Source organism: Gossypium hirsutum, chromosome D02, assembly GCF_007990345.1.
Source record: "Gossypium hirsutum isolate 1008001.06 chromosome D02, Gossypium_hirsutum_v2.1, whole genome shotgun sequence".
Classification (NCBI taxonomy): Eukaryota; Viridiplantae; Streptophyta; class Magnoliopsida; order Malvales; family Malvaceae; genus Gossypium; species Gossypium hirsutum.
Window position 1 is genome coordinate 4,190,653 of NC_053438.1, and position 22,347 is coordinate 4,212,999.

Consider the following 22,347-nt stretch of genomic DNA (forward strand, 5'->3'; position numbering starts at 1 on the left):
TATTTGGTCCTAAAAGGAAACATATTATGCTTCTCTATTTGTTACAGATATTATTACACCATTACCGGTGCTTCGGAAGCAATCCCAGTAACCTGCTTTGATTTGTTAAGGAAAAAGAGATGCCTATCACTTGAATTTTATTACGTTTCTTAGTTTTGCACTTCCACCAAAGCAACAAATCATTTTTGCGCTGTAATATTTACATAATGTACCCATTATAAACTTGCATTTGCAATGAAGTTGAAAATATTCGTAAGGGAAATATCTAAACAAATGTTCAACTCATTTAGGTAGTGTGGTTTGTTTGATCTTTTGCATTCTGAGATAAATCTTCACAACGAGGTCAATAGGCTGAACTCAGGAATTGGGTATGGTATGAGAAACAAATGAGCCATTTGACTTTTAAACTCTCGTATATTCACCAAAGTTAGTACAAGCCAAAAATGTCTACTGCTACATTGCTCTCTTTTATTAGTCTTTCTTACTAATCAAAGGATGAGTTACATGTTATTCCCTAAATCACTGAAGCCTTGGTTTGACACGCCGACCATTAACATCAGAACCATCCAACGATCCTTCTTTCCGATATCCACAAGAAATAACAGAATGCTCCCCGATTTTCGCAACATATTGCAGCAGTTCAGTAAGAACACCCGGGCAGCTTTCCTTCAAATACTCAAATCCATCTGTTTGCATCACAGCTGAAACCAATGCAACAAATTTGTCATTACTCACAATGTCCTAGGTATATAAAATTAATTAAAAAGGTACCTCTTTTTAGGTAAAAATATCATCCATGATATGTAACAATAAATTAAAAATACTATTTTTCCAAATTGAAAAAAATGAGAGAATTAGAGAGATGCAAGTTAAGGGTGCATATTTATGCGATCATGTATTTCCTTTAGAATTTTAATTTAGTTTCTCATTTTTCAACACTACCAAGCTAAGCATGAAAACAAAATTGTTTTTTCTCTCAATTTTCTTTCCTACCAGGCAGACTGACGGGAAAAAATCTTTCTATTTTTGTCACCCTAGCAAGAAAAGCCTAAGATTCTTGGTAGAAACATAGAAAGATGGAAAATATTAAGGGTATAATAGTGCGATGATCAAGCAATGAAGTAGGGACATGATTGCCATTGGATTAAAAAGAATCCATCCATACCATACTCATACTTCCTACCAAGAAAAGCCTAATAGGTGCAGGCAGCAGTGAAGCAATGTGGATCCAACAGTTAAAATTGTGTACCATAGGGATCCTTTTTACTCGCCAAAAACAAAGTGGTGCTCCACACATTAGTGAATAGTCCACAAAGTAGCTTATAAGATTCAATTAGAATGTGACATAATGGGGTGAAACTGTTATGCATTTTAGTTATGTTTAGAATTCTCTAAGCATATTATTAGTGAATCTAAAATAATTGGTTTCCACAGTCCTTACCTTTTAAATTCTCTGGCAATGCAATGAATTTTAAGCATACACCTTTCAAATGCAAACAGTTGTGCTGTTCTGCCAAGGCTAATGTAGTTGCAACTGTGTTTATTGTAACACCCTCACAAAGTTTAGCCTCACAAAGCAATCTCATTCTCTCAAGCGCATAACGGTCAGCAGCGGCAAGCAGATGCTGAGCTACAAGCGTAGAAGCCCATTTAGAAGTTGAACCCATGAGCTCTTCCATGTCTGGCAAGGCATCCCAGTAAATGAAATGGAGCAACGCCTGCAAACATTCAACCACGGTAATAAGAAGATGCATACTATAGAACACTTACCAAGTCACCTTGGGAATCCTCACAAAAGGCTCCGCAAATTTTTATTATGCCTAGGAAAATTTAAAGATCAGAGAATGCTATGTTAATGTTTAGTCAGAAAGAAAAGACAGAGTTGAACATTGGTTCATTATAAGGTGAGACCAAAGCAGGGCCAATAATCTCATGACATGGATCTTGCTTCCATATTCCAACTCCATGTGCACCAAGTAGAAGGAAGCCATGTCGTCATCTGTATCAAGCTTCCATATTCCAACTCCATATGTTTCATTGCATTTTATCCACTATCATGCACATTAAGCAACATTTAGAAATTAAAAGACATTAATGTGAGGAAATATCTAACACTTAGGACAATCAGTGCCCGATGTTACAAGTAAACAGCAGGATTCACTCATCCAAAAGCAGGATCCTCAATGCATCTAGCAGAAGCACTGCTGCAGACAGCTGAGAAATTTCATCAAAACACTTTAGAGTATATGATCATGAAATCCATGTCAGCTTAAATTATACTTGATAGTATTCCACTATTTCAATAGGTTGTGCAAAAAGAAGAGGCAATTAGAAAGGAAGCAAAAGAGGACAGTAAACCTTAACCGAGGTTAGGAAGAATTATGTACAGGAGCACCGCCACAGGAGAGGAATCCCGATGTAGACTCCTGTATAAGTCATCCTGTATGGCACCACAATTACTCAACTAACAAAAAGAACCAACAGACCTACCTCTTCCTATGAACCTTGCCATACCATCCAAAAACATGCTCATTATGAACACACATTATAAGTTCCTAAGAGACACAGAACAGCTTGGAGAAAGTTCAGAAACAACCATCATGTTTGGCTCCTAATCACAATAATTTGTGCTTCTAATTGTAAGACAAGGTAAAAATTTAACAAACTCTGAGATTTATGATATGCCATCAGAAAGACAATTTTCGCACAAGATCACAAACCCTGAACCAGAATCGTACATACAATAAAACCAATTCACTCTAGCAAAATTCACAATAAGACATCTACCTCAGTGAAAACAACCTTCTCTTTCTTGATACCTATTACTCTTAAGCTTGCGCAAGAGAAAACGAAGATTGTGATGCTTGAGCTCTATGTACTATCCATGGGAACTAAAGAACACACTAGCAATGGCAACGAAAAGTCAGGTAGCATTCTAATGAGCCAAGTTGCATTCCAATGAGCCTTCACCTCACCATCTACATGTAAAATTTCTAATAACTAGACAGCACTGCAGCAAAAGAGTGCTAAGTAAAGAAAAAAAAACTTCCAACAATTCTGGTTATTTGTTGCTTCTTAGGTACTGATATTAACCACATTCTTCATTTCATTCAAATTTAATTTGATCTTTATGAACTCCCAAAAGCTAACAAAAGAGCTGGAGAAAGAGAATGGTAGGCTAAACATCATCCTAGTTCCAAACACTAAAAATAGAAGGAAAGACAAACGTACAAAAAGAAATTATCACAAAGAACAGAACTAACTGAAGCTTCAATGCAAATAAAAATCTTAAGCATCTGTAAAGTTAAAAGCCAATCTAGTTTTCAGCAAGATTACGAACTTGCTCAATAGACCAGAAAAAGGGATGAAAGGAATAATATGAAAATAAGATTAGATCAAGGAAGGATGAGAACCTTGAACACAGGAGCTTCCATGTCTTCTACTCTAATGGACTGCGTGTTCTGGTCCTTCAATGGACCAAAAAGTTGTGCCCTGAATACAGGTGAGCGGGCAGCGAGGACCAACTTGTGGGCATCAAATATTTCCCCATCAACTTCAAATTTCACATCAGCTCCCTTCCCACTTTCTAGTAGCTTCCCAAAATGCTGACCAATATCAGAAGGTGGAACTGTAATAGAATAAATTTTAGGTCCCTCTGTATGGGACTTAACTACACCAACACAACAGCGAATTGACAGGCAATCATCTTTAAGGTAGTCTGACGTCCCTAGAAGAGTTCTTTTGAAAAAGCGTTTATAACCCCTGCAACAAAGGACATGCCAACCATTTAATGATGTTCTAACACAAAATGATACCGAAGAGGCATTAATCAAAATTACTGAGTTACTACAATAGACCACCATAGCAAGGTAGAAAATGACTGTTTACAAATATTTGATTGGTTCAGCAAAGAGTTCCACAATATTCCAGATTGCAAAAAAAAAAAAAAGAATCAGAAATAAGACCACTAAAAGGTGAATGCACTGATAAGCGTTTGGTTTATTCATACATTAATAGTTCTTCCAACAACAGATTAATAAATTTATTTTGATTTTTTTTTAAAAAAAATCGTTCTAGAGTTGAAACAAACCATAATAATTCAATGTAAAAGTCTAGATCTTCCTATCTAGAACCTACCAAGGAAGCCAGCATGCAACTTAACTTCATTTCAACCTAGTTCCCCCTCAATAATTCATTAGGTTTCCCGAGACTATAGGCAGAGAAAACAACTGAAATTGAAATCCCAAAACTCGCCTTATAGATGTAACTGCAAATGCGTAACTTAATCTCAATGAAAACTTTCAACAATAATTATCTACTTCAAATTTTCCAGTCCCAATTCAAATTATCAAGGCAGAAACAAAATATAAGAAAAAGGCAATATAAGTAGTACTACAACACATGGAAACATCACAACCAAACTCACCACATGCTCCCACGATACTTAAGTGTATAAGGCCCGCTCTCAAGCATCCTCCCAAAATGGCTATGCACCTTGTGACGATCTTTCCCACTCTGGTCCAAAAGGGTCAACTCAAAGAGCGCTCTTACATCCGTTCCTTCACTTGCCAAAGCAATAAAAAGAGAAACGTAGGTAGCATTATCTTCAGCGCTCTTTCCATCCGGGTAAAAATAAATGGCCCATTCATATCCCCCCACCATAAACGCATCGGAAGCCATGTATTTACCGACTCCCATGCCTTTGGCAAGGGAATAGCCCTTGATCTTGAACTCATGGGACCCATTCACCGTCTCAGTCCGAGACGTAGATGAGGTTGAAGAAGAAGTAGGGGAAGAAGAAGTAGAGGGTTTAGGAAGTTCTCCGTGAAAGCTAATTGTGCCCATTAACTGCGGAAGGCTAAATTCGGGATCTTGACGATCTGGGTATTATTATTTTAGGTTGAAAACGAAATCGAAACGGGTAATCGGTGAATATTTACAATTCTTTTGGATTAATTGGGAATTAAAACCAGAAAAAGGGTTTTCGGAAAAGGTAACCGAGATTTTTGAAGTGCGAGTCTTCTTTTTCCTTTTAGAAATCGAAAACCAGGTTTTCCTTGTTTTGGTCGGAATTGAAATGGGTAGGAACTGAATCAGGGTTTTATCGATCGAATTCTCGTAAATTCGAATCGGCAATTAAGAAGAACCCTAATTTGATTACGAAAACTTCGAAATCGGAAGAGAATATCAATAACCAAATAAGGAAATAGATTAAATTCCAAATGACAATAACTTGGAATTCGAGAAATCGAAGCGAATTTTCAAACAAGATTGATAAAATTTGCAAATTCAAAAAATGAAAAGGGGGAAATTGAGAGAAATGAATAAGGCTGCTTCTTTTTGTTTGATGAAAGCGTGACGGCAAAGTTGAAAAAAGTTGAAGAAATTAAAAAAAAAGTGATTTATTTGATTGGCACGCACTTTTAAATAATGGAAGCAAAGCAAGGAACCTTGCTTGAAGTTTCCTTTCTCGAAGAAAATGAAAATCAAAGGTTTGGTTTTTGGTTTTAGTGTTAGTTTTCATCTGTTCATGGATTTTGGTATTTCTTGGGCTAAGGAAAGTAGGCCTTCATCTATCTTACCCTCACAATTCAATTCCCTACATTTATGTTGGGGTTGGATAGGTGGTGGAGTATAGTTCGGTGCATTTAATTTTTTTTGTCTAATGTTATAATATCGTTATAATATATAATTTTATTGCTATTGTTATTTTTATATTAACCACAGCTATACGCACCGTCCATGTAAATCCGCCATTAATCTACAAATTTTCAATCCAATTATATAAGTTGGTGATATAAAGCTGAATTTGTTACTTGCAGATTGAGTCTTAACTCAATTGGCATGGATATTGTTATCAATGTAGGAAGACGTAGGTATTATTATCCTCATATTTATAGGTTGGTAGTTCTAAGCAATATTTTTAAAAGAACAGATATAATCAAAACATATAATGAGATTATTCAAAAAAAATGTTGATGTGTAGGGTTAAATAATAAATTTTAAATTTATTTGAGTTTATTCAGTAGGTTTAATCTTATTTTCTAATAATTTAGCATCATTTAAAAAATAAAAATATTTTAAACTTTGAAAAAAACGAATTATTATTTTATTCATCATTAATAGAATAAAAATACCAACAAATAAATCTAAAATCATTAGAAGCACGGAATTAAATAGCTATTTAATTAACCATGACTAATTATGAGAAGTCACACATTTATCTAAAATAAAACTCGAATCCATACATTTACATAAAATTTTAAATTTCACCAATGAGCCAAAACCTAGATTATAAAAAATATTTGACCCTTATCTCCATTTTTATCTACAAGGTTGGGCTTTAATTTTCGTGATTAGTTTAATGGTTAAAAGATGTTTCTTCGTATAATTCATTTAAATTTGAGTTTTTAAGGAACAAATTATAAGATTTTTATTTGAGTTCTTAGATATAATGTATGTGTATATGATATGATTATATCCCTACCGTGTATGTGAGTACTAATCTTCAAATTATAACGTAAAAAATAATTTATCATGCTTTTACAGTTCTAATATTCACACAATTTGATTTCACACTAATTTATTTAATTCCAGATGGATATTATAATACCAACATCATTACTCACATTGAGTGATCACAATTAAAAGATACGATAGCTAGTTTTAGTATCGATTGATGTAAAACTACGCAGAACTATACCTTAAAGTTAATTATTAAAGTTAGAGAGTCTAAATCCATATAGACCCCACTAAAAAATTTCATGCTTTGCTATATAATATTTAAATCTCATACCTTACAATTGGGTATGTACCTAATTGATTTGAGATTAGGTTGACTTATCAATTTTAGGGGTCTACTCTCATTTTTAAAATTTTTTGATTTTGTTATTAATTTATGTACCATAAATAATTTTAAATTTTGTTTATGTACTTTAATTTGATTAAGTTAATGAAAATGATAATGATTAAATATGTCTACCGAGTGAGATTTAACAAAAAAAAAGAATAAATTTCAAAATTGCATATAAATTTTGATCCGATATGAAATATTCTACATTAATTTTTGATATGATTCAATTTTCATAAAACTACTAACATAATTATTAATATAACACCATTTTAAGTTCACATACAGCTTACACAACTAATTATATTTATTTATTATGAAATAAACCGATGTATTTATTTAAATATATAAAATGATTTAAAACAAAAATTTCATCAAGTTCATGTATCAAATTGCACATTCAATCAGAATTCATATATAATTTTTAAAATTATCCCTTTTAAAAAGATAATAAAAATTAATATTTACCTTTAATCAAAACTAAAATTTTTAAATTCGAAAAAATTACAATCATTTTTATCTTAAATTTATTTATTTGTAATATATGGACTCTTCCACCACTATGGTCCCTTTCTAATTATTTAATGACATTTTAACAATTTTTTTATGTTATTGACATATAAATTTGGTAATTTCTTTTATCTTCAACCTCGAACTTTGATCTCGAATCTCAAACTCTGGTTCAAGGTTTGAAGTTCGAAATTTAAAGTAAAAGAATTATCCAAATTATATGCCAATAACAAAAAAATAAAATATTATTAAATAAATAAAAAACTATAAATAATATAATAAAAAGGTTCCATAAAATAATTTTCCATCTATACTCCCAACTAAAATTTGACTTATGAAATTAAAGTTAGGTGAGAAAACTGTCTTGCTTTGAATTCAAAGTACAAATGTTGATTTTTCAAAATCCAGAAATTAATATGTACCATGTTATTAAAACCCCCCCAAAAAGCTCTAGCTTCTTGGAAAAGGTAATAGACTTAATTTTTGGTTTAAACAAACCAGCAAATGCATGGCCCTAAATTTACTTTTATTAAAGTGTTTTCAAATTTAAACCTCACTTGATAGTCGGATGTTAAAGATGTTCAACACTCTAGATGATGTGATCTGAATTTGAGTTATATTAATCGTATTTATTATTTGAGTTTTACTTTATTATTATAATTCAAAAAAAAACTTTAGAATTTTCTATATATAAAAAAAAATTAAACACAGATCTGCAGATACATAAAAGATTCTTCATCTATCTACTGGTCCTAAAAGTGTCACAGGCCATTCTCTTAATCTACCAACACAATAATTGCTTCTCAATGCCCTTTTTCATGGTTAATGATTGGAGTTTCTATAATTAAATAAAACATAATCAACAATTTAGATCTAATAATTCTCATTTTCATGTACTTTATCTTACCATAATTCATTTTTTTTAATAAAGAAACAACAAAAAAGTGATTACATTAAAATAATTTACTATTAAATAATATCAGTTAAGTAGTTAATATCCGATTTAAGTAATTTTTTTGCCGAAATCGAGGCTTCAGTAAAAACTTGTAATTTTAGCCCTATGATCAATAGTTTGATTGTGGTTCTCGGGAATATGTTGAAAACGTACCCTCCAATCACGACTCAAGAAATGATGAATCAATCGCAACTCCAATATTCTACTATTTGCAGCACCGCCAGCTAAAATAATTTCCGCTATCAGAACATTATCACACTCCACCATTCATTTCATATATATAATTTAAAAACATTCGTATATTTATATTATATCAATATATATATTTATCTATTCTTAATTAAGTTAATATTATTCATCATTACGTGTTTATAAATCAATAAAAAATTATATTTAATAAAAATTTTAAAATAAAATTAATATTGTATACCGCTATACTTAATTTTCTCTTGGTGTATATGAACAGCTTCATTTGGATTTAATTAGAGCTTCTGTTTCTGAAGTCAAAATCTAATAATATATTACATGAATGACAGAAGCTCCCCATTTTCTATCTAAAAATTTTGAAGTATGGCCATTAATTTAAACTTTTTCTCTTGGTGGCACTAAAGGGTCCCAAAATCTATTTTCCTCCACTCATAACATATCCCTATCTGTTCTTCAAAGGCCAACAACTCCTCTCTATCAACTTATTTTATACTTATAATATAAAATTTTCACTTCACTCTCTTCCACTTTGTCTCCTTCCTTTCTCCCTTACAGCCAATCCCCTCAATACCCCATTTTTCTGGTTCCTTTTTCAAGCCATTTTACAGGCACTTCCCAGGTCAGTTTTCTTTTTATCTCAGTGTTTTTTTTGCTTGATTATCTTGTGCTTCACATTATGCACTTAAGGTTAATGACTTTATGATAACATGAAACTATATTCTATATGTGAAGTTGGTATATGTATCAAAGTGACATTATAAGTTCTCTTTTAGATTCTTTCTTTTGAACCCAGACTTGTTGGAGCTTGAACCAGATAAACTCAACCATGGGTTCATCTTTGCCCAATAAGGTTTCAACCTATAAATCTAAAGTGTTTTCTTATGTGAACCTTTTTAGAAGGGCTGTAACTTGACTGGTCCCCCACTAGCCATTGAAAAACGAGAACCAATGGAGTTTTTCCTATGGATAAAGCATAAGTGGTTGGGATTTGGAGCTTTGGATCAGCAGCACCATATCTATTAAGCTGAAGATTGTGAATATAGATTCTTTTCTTTTTACTACTTATTTGCTAAATAATGTAGTATTAAGACTGCTTGAAACTAAAACAAGCTAGGTTCTAAAAGTTAAGATAATCCTTGTGGCCCACGATTTGATCTGACCATGATAATTTGGTAGAGTTGAACAGGTAAAAAAAGTTAAATTCTGCTATTAGTCCCTGTACTTTTTGAATATTGAAATTTTATTCTTGACCAATCAGTAACAGTTAAATTTGTGAAGTTAAATTCAATTACTAGTATTGTACTATGCATACGGTTGTAGAACTAATCCATATTCTCCATTGGATCATTTTAAGTCCCTATACTTTTTTGAAATTTGAAAATTCAATATTGACATAAATGATAATAGTTATTTTAAGTCCATATGTTTGCTGTGTCAGATTTTGGAAATAGTTGAATTTAACTTAATAAATTTAATAGTTATTGTTTGGTGAGGACTGAAATTTTAAATTTTGAAAAAGTATAGGGACTAAATCTAAAAATTTCATAAAGTACAAGGACTAGCGGCAAAATTTAACCTAAAAAAGTGGTCTTTTATGTACTTTCCATTGTTCATTTCATTTTTTTTGGTATAAAGGACATAGGAATAGGAGAGTTGAAGATGGTTCTAACTCCACACTTTTTGAATGCCACCTTTTAATGATGACTACATGAACTAATTGGATTAACCTTAATATGTATATATGCATATATGCATGTATATATGTATACCATCTTGGTTGAAAATTAGGCCTTTTCTTCTTCTGTAATCTGAATTCAAACATTGATTCTATGCCATTGCAGTTATATTTGAACACCTTAGTGTATTTTCAGTAGTAAAATTATAGTTCTTGACCTTCAAATTTTCTACTTTTTTCTTTCTTTTGTATAATATATTGAGAATTAAGGTCTTTTTTATACTTTATTTGATATCTTTCAGTTGGGAGAAGGGGAAAATGGCACAGCTTTTAGCACCCTCAACTCAATGGCAAATGACACTACCAAAGACCTCAACCTATGGAAGTCCCATTGCAACAAAAATGTGGAGTTCTCTGGTACTGAAACAGAACAAGAAAGGAGCTGCTAAAAGCTCTGGCAAGTTTAAAGTGGTTGCCTTGTCTGAAAACAGCACTGTCAACAGGCTAGAGAACTTACTAAACATGGACGTCACTCCATACACCGACAAGATCATCGCTGAATACGTTTGGTACATCATCTTTGCTAACACATTTATCTATGTTTCAAGTAACACTTACACATATCTATGTTCAAATGTTAGATTAAAGGTGGCACTTTTCCTCAATATCTGCTGTTTCTGCCTTGAAACAGGATAGGAGGCAGTGGACTCGATATGCGTAGCAAGTCCAGGGTAAGAAAAAAACTACTAAAACTAAACTTGTATGATTCTCAATCTGGTGTTTGGTTTTTTTATTATGTTTCTTTGGTCCTTCTTACAATTTGTAGACAATATCAAAGCCAGTTAAACATCCCTCTGAGCTTCCCAAGTGGAACTATGATGGATCAAGTACTGGACAAGCACCCGGTGAAGATAGTGAAGTTATCTTATAGTAAGCCCTTTTGAAATGTAAAACATTATTTATTGCTTGTTATCATCAAAACACCATTTTGACTTAAAAACTTCATCCAGCCCTCAAGCAATCTTTAAGGACCCTTTCCGAGGAGGTAACAATATCTTGGTAAGTACTATCCAAGGCTTGTAAGTATTAATTGTTGAAAGTTTAGTAAGTAAATTATATGGTGTGGTTAATGTTTACTTTTGTGTTTTACAAAGGTAATTTGTGATGCATACACACCAGCTGGTGAGCCTATTCCCACAAACAAGCGCCACCGAGCCGCTGAGATTTTCAGTAACAAGAAGGTGGTCGATGAAGTACCATGGTACGAATCATTTTATTTCATTTATCTTACACGAAGGAAATTCCCTCATGTTATTGTACCTTTCTGTTTAGGTTTGGTATTGAGCAAGAGTACACTTTACTTCAACAAAATGTGAAATGGCCTTTGGGATGGCCTGTTGGAGGCTACCCTGGTCCTCAGGTAATTACATGACTCGATTTTATACGACAGTAAAATGGTTGTAATGGTTTGTAAATCCATCTAATAACATGGTTGTTTGATTCCAAATGCAGGGTCCTTATTACTGTGCAGCTGGTGCTGACAAGTCATTCGGGCGTGACATCTCAGATGCTCATTACAAGGCTTGCTTGTATGCCGGCATTAACATTAGTGGTACCAACGGGGAGGTTATGCCAGGCCAGGTCTGCTGCTTTCGAGTCCTCACCTTGCTATTGAAAATGAAGTATCATTACATCCATGCTTGTTTGTTCATTAGTTATCACCATTTGATTCCTTAAATTACCGTGCAGTGGGAGTATCAAGTTGGTCCGAGTGTTGGTATCGAAGCTGGAGATCATATCTGGTGTTCTAGATACATTCTCGAGGTATTTCTTCGTTTAAATGAATTCAAGCAGTGGAAAACAGTTTTAACATTAATCATATGTTAATTAATCTGATAACTTACCGATACTCTACTATATTCTTACAGAGAATCACTGAACAAGCCGGTGTTGTACTCTCCCTCGATCCTAAACCAATAGAGGTAACATAACATTTCGCAATGTCGGGTTCTTACTGTTAGTCCATCAGTGTGTTTTCTCAATTCATTTTCCTATTGCTAGGGTGACTGGAATGGTGCTGGATGCCACACCAATTACAGGTAACTTTTTTCTTACAGTTTTATTTTGGTAAAACTTATATGGTATCACCTTGAATTACAACAATACGAATTTTGTAACACAGTACTAAGAGCATGAGGGAAGATGGAGGCTTCGAAGTTATAAAGAAAGCAATCCTGAATTTGTCGCTTCGCCACAAGGAGCATATCAGTGCCTATGGTGAAGGAAATGAAAGAAGACTGACCGGAAAGCATGAAACGGCCAGCATCAACACGTTTTCATGGGTATGTTTCATGAGATATCTTTGCCTTGTGATGGAAGCCATTGACACTTTGTATGCTTTCGTTAATATTTATAACATTTTTCATGATCGAAATTGTAGGGAGTGGCTAATCGCGGTTGCTCAATCCGAGTCGGGCGTGACACTGAGAAGAATGGAAAAGGTACTATCATCAATCAAAATTCTGCCTTCTAACAACCAGATGAATTATTAATGAACTTGTGAGCTTAAGAAAAACCGGACCGACAAACAAACGTCCCGATGAGTTACACGAACTAAATGAACTAAAGACTTATGTTTATTATTTCATTGTTTGTTTGTTAGGTTACTTGGAGGATCGGCGTCCGGCATCAAACATGGACCCGTATGTTGTGACAGCATTGCTGGCAGAAACTACACTATTGTATGAGCCAACACTTGAAGCTGAAGCACTTGCTGCTCAAAAGATTGCTTTGAATGTCTAAATTAAAGCAGTTTAGCTTTATTCATAGAGATGGTTTTCTATTTTATTTTCAATTAGGCTGGGTTTTAGGGAAAATCTGGCCTAAAATAAGTATTGGCTTGTTGAATGGTTCTCAAATGGATTGTATTGTAAATTCAAATCAATGGTGTTATCACTTATCTTCTATCTTTTGTTATTGGATATTCACCTTGTTTTTGTGTTCTTTTTTCAATTTTTTTCATTGTCATAGCATTTTCCATTCTTTATATATAATGAGATACAAACCTGATAAAATGAAATATTTGGATTGACAAAAATATTTTTTTCTTATTTTTCCTATCCATGTTAAATAAAAATTTTAATATAATAACTTTTTTAAAAAATCGTGGTTAATTTATGTTGGATTTGATGTTTAATGATTAAATTTGATCTAATTAAGAAGGTTGAGGGATTTGTTGATACTCAAATTTAGTCACTTGTGTTTGGTATCAAATATTGAGATTTTAGTTCTGTTAATGTATGATCTTAGTTCAAGAATTTTATCCATGTAGGTCTACGTTATTCTTATAACAACCAAAGATGCAACTTAAGTATATACCAATGAGGTATCTCTTTATTGATCAAGTCTTAACGATCAAAACAATTACAAATGGTATCAGCGTGCCTCTTTATTGATAGGTCAAGTTTTTACAATTAAAGGGTTTCAAATGGTATAAGTGTGCCTTTTTTATTGGTAGGTCAAATTTTTACAATCAAACGGTTATAAATAAGTGTACATAAAACGATCAAACGACTATAAATTATATAAGCGTACAGATGGTTATAAATGATATGAGTGTACAATCTACACAACAAGATCAAATGGCTATAAAAAATATAAGTGTACAACTTACACAAGTCTATCTTCTATATATATTTATGAAATGCTCAACTCTAACTAAAGCGATTAAAAGGGATTGACAAAATATTCTTTTAGCTTAAAATATTTAATTTTAATAAAATATATTTAAATTTTGATATATATATTATTAACATTTTACTTTAATATTTATAATTATTAACACTTTATATAATTAAAAAAGTCACCGTGTAATTTTTAAAATTTTATAGCTTTATAAAAAAGATAATCCATGCTAAAATTATTTCCATTATTACTCAATTGTTACCCATAAAAAGTCGAGTTTGCATACAAAATTTTCATAATGCTCAAATTATTGTATATTTATGAGAAATTACTCCTTTTTTTTTTAACTCAAGGTTGTTGACATAGTAAACTTCCCGAAAAACCCCATCTGAAAAACACCTAGATTTTCTCCAATTTTTGGTGGGATTATTAAAATCTCCCTTTATAAATTTATTTTCATAATAAAAATCAACATATAAATTTCATATATAAATGAACTTCTTTTCAATATTTTTAAAAATGATTTTTTTACATTGTAATCTTCCTTTATAAATTTATTTCTATAATTAAAATAAACACATAATTTTAATATCAGAATGAACTAATTTTATTCAATATTTTAAAAAAAAAGTTATTAAAACATTTTTTCACCTATTATAATAGGATATTGGAAGAAATTAAAAGAATTTTCACTTTATAACCTATTATGTATTTACATCCCTTACAAAACGTAAAATAAGGGAAAAGATGGTGAACTCAATGAATTCTTGAGAAGCTTCCAAATCATAAACCATCTAAAGAATGATGTCTTGATGATGTTGTTTGAATAAAAACATGTCTCGACCAAAAAATGAGATTAGATTAGTTTCTTGCAAATATATATAAGCGAGTTTGGTTAAATTTTTAGGTCCCATATTTTAAACTGGTCAAATTTTTAGGCTCATATTTTAGACTAAACTTAAAAAAAATAAAATATATTAATATCATGTATAGGTTCAACTCGACCTATGAACATCTTTAATTTATAATAAATTCAACAATTATTAATCAAATAGGTTAAAAAAACAATTACTAATCAGATATGTCTCTACTCATACCCTATTTTCATGCACCTATATTAACTCCTCACATCTTGATTTTTATTTAATATTTTTGTCCTCGACTTCAATTTCAATTTCCGTCCAGACTCAACCTACTTGAAAATATTACATGATATTTTATATTATATTTGTTTTTATAAAATTATAAATATATATTCTATTCTTACGGTGAAGTAAATATGTATTATGAAATAGTGTAAATATATAGTTCAAGAAGCATCCTAAAAATGTAAGGGATGAGTATGGTGCATTTTTAAGGGGCACCACGGGGCATTCTTGGAATTAAAAATATTATCTGGTGGTGTCAATTCCTTGGAAGTAGTTAATGTTTGGAACTTGCATCATTTTTTAATATTTGATTATGGATAATTTTTGCATGGTTGTTTGGAGTTGAAGTAACAGTTGTCTTTTTATGGACTTGTCAGAATGCTAATAAAACAGGTCACCAATTGATGAGGATAGTCTTATTATATGCAATCTATTTCTCTTTTACACATAAAAATCGAATTTAAGAGTGTTGGCATAACAGAATTAGCCGAAAGGTAATCCAACGTCTTAAATGTTGAGCACTTATTTAAGAAAAGATAAATTATAAAAATAGTCACTTTTGTTTGACTCAGATTATATTTTAGTCACTTATATTTAAAATGTTACGTTTTAGTCACTTACGTTATCATTCTGTTACGAAGTAGTCACTTTAGCGTTAAGCTTCATTACCTATCTAATGGCGGTCCTACGTGGCAATTCAAATTAAATTTATTTAATTAAAAACTTATTTTCATCCTAGCGACTAGATATCTAAGTTGACATTTAAAACCTATTTGGACTGCCACGTAGGATTTTCGTTAGGGAGGTAACAGAGTTTAACGGTAGAGTGACCACTTCGTAATAAAACGATAACGTAAGTGATTAAAACGTAACATTTCAAATATAAGTGACTAAAATGTAATCTGAGATAACCAAAAGTCATTATTTTTATAATTTAACCTGAAAAAGTAAAAAATTATCCGTTGATTTAGAATAGAGGTGTCCATGGGCCGGGCAGTCCGGCCCGGGCCAAAATATGAAAGGGTTTGGATAAAAACATAGGCCCAAAATATAGGTTTGGGCAAAAAAACGAGGCCCGTTTAGAAAAAGGGCCGGGCCTCGGGCACTACTTTTTTGGCCTAGCCCGGCTCGGTCCAAATATAATAAATATATATTTTTTATTTTTTATTTTTAAAATACTTTTTTTAAAAATAATTTTTTAGTATTTATTAAAAAAGGTCAGGTCGGACTAGGTTCAGGCTTAAAAAATTTTTCCAAGCCGGGCTAAGATAAAATTTTAGACCCATATTTCAAATCAGGCCGAATTCAAGCCTAGGATGCGGGCTAAAACTTTTTTTTAGCCTAGTCTAGCCCATGTACACTTCTAGTTTAGAAGCGTGGAAGATAAATTGGAATCTTTAATGTTTGTTTCAAACAAAGATTTTGCTTTTCTAAGCAGTAACCATGTCAGAAAATCAGAAGCCTCAATCCCATCAAAACCTCCCTTCTTCTCCTAATAAATCAATCCCAGAAATCGAAAGCAACGCCGCCTCTGATTTCTCGGGCCATCAAAGGGTCCGTTTCCCCAACCCACCCGACCTCACTAACCCTGACCCTTCTACCCTACGAGATCAATGGAGGTACGCCATCCGGCAGTACAGTCGTTGGTACTCTCACGCCTGGGGCACCGCTATTCTTGCTGGGGTTTCCTTTTTCGCCCTCGGTTGGGTCATCAAAGGCTCTAATCCCCTCCCCTCTTTCAACTCCGACAAGAACAAAAATGACTCCGACACTAACAAAAATGACAATAGCAAGTGATCTTCCAACCATCCTCAATCTTCTGGTCAGTTTGAGTTCCTTATGTTTTTCTTTTTTTGGGTTTTAATAATTGCACCGCTTGAATTAGGTTTTCTTTTCTACTTTGGTTGTAATCTAAATCCAATTTGTCTGGGCTTTGAATATGATTCTATATTTCAACACTTGAATTGGTTTAGAATTTAAGCCAATTTACAAATTTCATTATTTTGTTTATTTCATAATTCATTGTAATAATCCACCTAAATTTTAGTAGAATTTTGAGGCGTGCAGCAAAACATGCTGAATTTGCTCCAAGGACATCATTTTACTGCTGTCTTGCCCTAACTGTAATTGTCCGTTCTTCCGAGTTTTGACAACTTGTTTCTTTCTACACAGTGGATATGTTTGGTTTCACCACAACTGTTGAAGAGGCCAGTTTGATCAAAAAGAAAAGACTGAAATTGGAAGAGATTGTAGTGTGTACTGGCATCATAGAGGCCAGTTTGATCAGGAAGAAAAGACAGAAATTGGAAGAGATTGTAGTGTGTACTGGCATCATAGTTTTTGCTTCAGTTTTGTGCTAAGTGTCACTCACCAGATATTAATTATAAATGGAGTCTTTTTTAACCCCATTTGTTCATAGATGCCCTATCTTGATACATATTTTTATACAAGTTAACAGTTTTAGCTATCTGACATCTAGTGACCAAGCAAGGTACCACACATGGAGCTTGCATTTTTCATAATATAAATTACTATATAATTCTTGCATGACAGGCTCAGGTTGTATGTTATTTTTTGGATTTAAAAATGATCCTTGAAGCTGGAGCTTGTCTATTTTTTCCTGGATTCAATCAATAAGTCCTTTGTTTTTAATGGTTTTCTTCTGTTGCAAAGGATGGTGCATTCAGGCTTATGCTGTATGTATGCTGATCTGCATTTTATTCTCTTGTGTTCTTTCCCTGATGATATGTTCAAATCGTTAGGAAGTTTGTCACAATACTTTTTAAAATGTTGTTGACATTCTATTTCAGTGTACTATTTCCTCGGTGGAAAGTCTGTTGATGTGCCATCAAGAATCCTGCTAGTAAGAAGGATATGTCGACTTCCACTGTAGATCTTGGCAATTGTGTTACACAAATCTAAGTCAGAATTTATTAGAGGATCAATGTAAAGTGCATGCACACACATACACTATATATACTCATATATTTATATATAAATAAGATCACTCACTTAAAAGCTTCACCACCATGCCCCAAACATCTTTGCCACTAAGAATATAGGTGTGAGTTTTCCATCTTTTCAATCAATTCGATCAGCTTTTTGAATTTAATGTACTTAACCAACAATCTCCAATAATAATCTAAATGATTGATTGGGTAGGCTTACCCAACCTAATTGAATTGACTTAACGGTGCTCGATTAACCAATTTATTTTTTATATATTATGAAAATGTATTTAAATATATTTATAAATATATTAAAAATAAATCAAAATCATATATATTAAGTTAAGTTTGTGAATGAATTTTAATTGACTATGATTCTCTTGGATGGACGTTTACTTCTAGTGCGGTGCATTTAGTTTTTTTATCTAATGGTACAGTATTATTACAGTATCTAATCTCAACGTCACCATTGTTTTTACACTAACCACAAGTAAAGGCATGTCCATTCAAAAGGGTCCTGAATCAATAAAGCCGACATATAGGATTGGGATGATCAATGTTGAAACTCAAGATTAGATGTCAACTAATGACTTGAATCACCAATGACTTAGTTGACGAAAGAAAGTATCTTTAATGTTGCATTTATTATTATTACTATTATCACTATCATTACCATTAAAACTATATATAAAATTGGTTGGGTTTGAGTATGTTGAAGTACATTATCTTTCTATTTATGTGTTGATGAGGGATTATGAGTAGTTCTAAACATTATTTCAAAAAGAGCAGATATGATCAAAATCTATAATGAAATTATTCAAAAAGAAAGTAACAACAGGAGAAATCTGGGGCGTATTTCTCAAATCATCGGTCCAATATTGGATGTAGCCTTTCCCTCGGGCAAGATGCATAATATTTACAACGCTCTAGTAGTTAAGGGTCGAGATACCGCTGGTCAACAAATTAATGTAACTTGTGAGGTACAACAATTATTAAGAAATAATCGAGTTAAGAGTTGTAGCTATGAGTGCTACAGATGCTCTAACAAGAGGAATGGAAGTGATTGACACGGGAGTTGCTCTAAGTATTCCATAGCATAGGAATAGCAGCATCCCTCAAAATCCAATGCACTAAACATCTTTGTTATTAAGTTTTCGATTTTTTTTCCATTAGTTCAATTCGTTTCTCAAATTTAATTTAGTCAATTATCTCCAACTTTAATTGAATTCATCGATGGTCGCTTAACCAACTTAATCGATTTCTTGATTAAGTTGATTAACCTACTTTTTTTTCTTATATAATGTTATAAAATATATATATCTAGGTGATATTATATATAATAAATACATTTAAAATAAATAAAAATAGCATATATTAAGTCTGTTAAGTTTATCAGCTCAGAATTTTAATAATAATTTAATCGAGACCATAATTGATTAGACCAATAAAACCACTTAAATGAACAGGTTTGTTAAGTGGATCAAATTTTGCTCACCTGTTAAGTGTTGGTGGTTTCTTGTCTTCTAAATTAATCGTGATTCCTAAATTATGGCTACTTTGTAAATCGATTTGATAATAGATTGATTTACTAATAACCACAAGAAAAGAAGACGTGTTACTATGGCATCAAACAAGTATATATTGAAGGGTGTGGAAGGAGTGGTGGCTGACTGCATCTGCATGGTCACTATGGCTGGGGAGGCAGTGTTAATGATCACCCTTTTAATGCCATCTGTTGTGGGTTGAAGCTGAGATTTTGGGCATTTGTGGATGTGTTAGTGAAGAAAGTGGTTGACTTGGGATTCATAAGGATGGATGGATTCTAAAGCTGCTCTGGTTGGGAGATGAGATTGGATAAACTGTCACTATCTGCATATCCGTCTTGCTTAATGATTTCTGAGATAAGTAATACTGAGGCTTCGGAATGAAATGATGGTTTTACACCAAACACCCACATTGCTTTCTACTTGACTCTTAACTATATGTATAGATAGAAAGAGAGGGGGGGTTGGTTTAAGATGTGCTCTTTTATCTTTCAACTTATAGACTCTTCCTTCCTGAATGTCGAACTCATTAAGTGCATCAATATGACTTGATTAAAACAAGTGCACATGAAGTGATTAAGGCTCCCTTTGGATACCATTTCACCCATGATAAGATGGAATCAATAGGGTATATGCTTTTTAAACAGTGAAATAACTCCCTTTTTACACATATGGTGAAGTGTGGTGGAATAGTTGAATTGCACCACACCCCTCAATTTTGACTCATGCTTTATGCTCTAGTGGGAGCAAAATTACATGGAGAATTGTTTTACAAAAATAACCTTTATTTATTTATTTTTAATTAAAATAAATATATAATAACTTTTATTATTGTTTTTAATAGTGGTGAGGTGAGAATAAAAAATGACTATTAAGAACATTAGATTAGACATAATATATAATAGAATTTTTTAAAATTATTCTACTTTTACAAAATTATTAAAAATATGTGAATTTATAAATTCATTTAATAAAATTTAAAATATATCTTCCGATATTTTATTATAAATATTTTAATTAATTATATAATTAATTTAAATTATTTATTAGATGTTTACTTTTTTATAATTATTATATTTATATTTATATTCTATTATATATTTAATATTTATATGAATATTTTAATTATTTCTTACATATTAAATGGTAAATAAATTTTAATAAATTTTTTAATGATTATTTGAAACAAATGAAAAATACTATAAAAAGACCTTATATATATATACACATTATTTGAAATAGAAATGAATAAAAAAAAAAGAGAGAATAAATTTGTAAAATGAGGGTCCAGTGAAGTAACTGAACCTATTTACCTTCAGTGAGAAATTCAACCCCCAGTGTCTAAAGCACACTAGACTTAGATCATCCAAAGATTTGCACGGTAATCGAAGAAAAATGGTGCTAAACACACCACAATGACACTGAACATTGCATTCAAAGGGGTCCTAAGGCTGTTTGGTCGATATGACTGGCTCGTAATGGGCCATGTTTAAAGGGGAAATGATAGAAATTTTTCTTTGTGCCTACTCAAAGCCTCGAACCAACTTCGGATGGTTATAGGAAATATTAGGTAGTGTAATGGGTTTATATCATCAAATAAGTCTAAATAGGTTATTTTATGGATTGTTATTTAGGACTTTTTTAGATGGACGGTATATTTACTTGTAATTATTGTAAAAATAGTGGTGACGATAAAATTAAATAATATAATAATACCATAACGACATGAGACAAATATAAAACTAAACACACCATACTAAAAGTAAATACCCATCTAAAAATCCTTTAATTCACTAGTTAAATTCCCACATTAACATGGGATAAAACTATGCCCCTCAACCCTACTATATTAAGGCTTTATGCCTTAACTTTGAGTCTATCCCAACTTCTCCCTTCTCAATCCTTCAATTTTTTAAGTAAAGAAATTAAATCCCATACTTCACTAAAATACAAAGGTAAAATATATATTTTTATGGATACCTTTTATTTATACCACTATTTTAATACCGATTCAGTCCAGAAAAATATTAAAAATTACATTTTGAACATTTTATATTATTATAAGGTATTTTTGTATTTTCATACTTTTATATATAATTAAAAAATAATTTAATATATGCATACACGTGTGATAGAACACATGATTTCACCTATATCATCAACATTTCATTATTTACCATATGTTATTTTTAAATATACATTTATATTATAAATATATAATTTTTACACGAATATGCGATAGAATTTTTAGTTTTTATAATTACATTTTAGTGCCTAATGTAACACTACTATTGTTGTCGCAGAGAAATGAGGCTCAACACTCTTTTGAATAGTTTTTTCATGGGATCAAGAGTAGGCTCAAAACCCTAATTCATGGCCTATCCAAGAAAGAAATTCGTTACATCTGGTTTTGTTCTTTTTTTCAACTATTATGATCAATGGGAAAACTAAAAGAGAATATATTGGTTTGATTTTGATTTTCTTATTTTACAAAAATAAAAAAAAATCATTTTTTACATTAATTTATCATAATTTAGTTATTATAATTTACGAAATATAAAAAATTAACATGTAAACTGTTATTAACATAGTGATAAATTTAGTTATTAACATTTACATATTTTGTTAATTTAATTCCTTTTTTTAGTTAAATTTGACTCTTAACTTTTTTAAAAGAGTCAAATTTGACTATCAACATTTTAGAAAAAGTTGAATTATTTTTTTGATTTTTTTATATTATAATTTTTAAATTATTTGTGGCTTGATATATATAACAAATGATATCGTGTCAACATGAAGTATCAGGTTGTCATGTCAATATAGTTA

The 22,347-nt window shown here is 31.6% G+C and overlaps 3 protein-coding genes across 4 annotated transcripts; 2 read left to right on the forward strand and 1 right to left on the reverse strand.

The window, feature by feature from the left end:
- Positions 1-376: 376 nt before the first annotated feature.
- LOC107927709 (BTB/POZ and MATH domain-containing protein 2) lies at positions 377-5,579 on the reverse strand. The gene is made up of 4 exons (XM_016858815.2): positions 4,427-5,579; positions 3,414-3,762; positions 1,442-1,718; positions 377-701 (listed from the first exon to the last, which is right to left on the reverse strand). The coding sequence occupies exons 1-4, from the start codon at positions 4,843-4,845 to the stop codon at positions 520-522; spliced, it is 1,227 nt and encodes a 408-aa protein (XP_016714304.1). The 5' UTR covers positions 4,846-5,579; the 3' UTR covers positions 377-519.
- A 3,228-nt stretch (positions 5,580-8,807) lies between these two features.
- LOC107927707 (glutamine synthetase leaf isozyme, chloroplastic) lies at positions 8,808-13,180 on the forward strand. Its single transcript, XM_016858814.2, has 14 exons — positions 8,808-9,141; positions 10,500-10,766; positions 10,889-10,928; positions 11,024-11,127; positions 11,208-11,256; positions 11,352-11,458; positions 11,530-11,617; positions 11,710-11,838; positions 11,947-12,021; positions 12,126-12,179; positions 12,259-12,296; positions 12,380-12,539; positions 12,638-12,698; positions 12,860-13,180. The coding sequence occupies exons 2-14, from the start codon at positions 10,516-10,518 to the stop codon at positions 12,997-12,999; spliced, it is 1,296 nt and encodes a 431-aa protein (XP_016714303.1). The 5' UTR covers positions 8,808-9,141; positions 10,500-10,515; the 3' UTR covers positions 13,000-13,180.
- A 3,239-nt stretch (positions 13,181-16,419) lies between these two features.
- On the forward strand, positions 16,420-18,050 carry LOC107927649 (uncharacterized). Of its 2 annotated transcripts, none has more exons than XM_016858759.2 (2): positions 16,420-16,851; positions 17,840-18,050. In XM_016858759.2, exon 1 carries the CDS (start codon positions 16,473-16,475, stop codon positions 16,824-16,826), a length of 354 nt encoding a protein of 117 aa, XP_016714248.1. In that variant the 5' UTR covers positions 16,420-16,472; the 3' UTR covers positions 16,827-16,851; positions 17,840-18,050. The 2 variants fall into 2 exon arrangements, with proteins under 2 accessions (XP_016714248.1, XP_016714247.1); XM_016858758.2 differs by lacking the exon at positions 17,840-18,050 and adding an exon at positions 17,202-17,432.
- The last annotated feature ends 4,297 nt before the right edge of the window (positions 18,051-22,347 follow it).

Excerpts from the sequence above, each read along its gene's own strand:
- LOC107927709 (XM_016858815.2), bottom strand. The coding sequence starts at position 4,845 with ATGGGCACAATTAGCTTTCACGGAGAACTTCCTAAACCCTCTACTTCT. Across the intron at positions 3,763-4,426 it reads AAGTATCGTGGGAGCATGTG|GGGTTATAAACGCTTTTTCA; the intron begins GTGAGTTTGGTT and ends CCTTTGTTGCAG. Across the intron at positions 1,719-3,413 it reads TGGAAGCTCCTGTGTTCAAG|GCGTTGCTCCATTTCATTTA; the intron begins GTTCTCATCCTT and ends GAATGTTTGCAG.
- LOC107927707 (XM_016858814.2), top strand. The coding sequence starts at position 10,516 with ATGGCACAGCTTTTAGCACCCTCAACTCAATGGCAAATGACACTACCA. Across the intron at positions 10,767-10,888 it reads ATCATCGCTGAATACGTTTG|GATAGGAGGCAGTGGACTCG; the intron begins GTACATCATCTT and ends GCCTTGAAACAG. Across the intron at positions 11,128-11,207 it reads GATAGTGAAGTTATCTTATA|CCCTCAAGCAATCTTTAAGG; the intron begins GTAAGCCCTTTT and ends AACTTCATCCAG.
- LOC107927649 (XM_016858759.2), top strand. The coding sequence starts at position 16,473 with ATGTCAGAAAATCAGAAGCCTCAATCCCATCAAAACCTCCCTTCTTCT.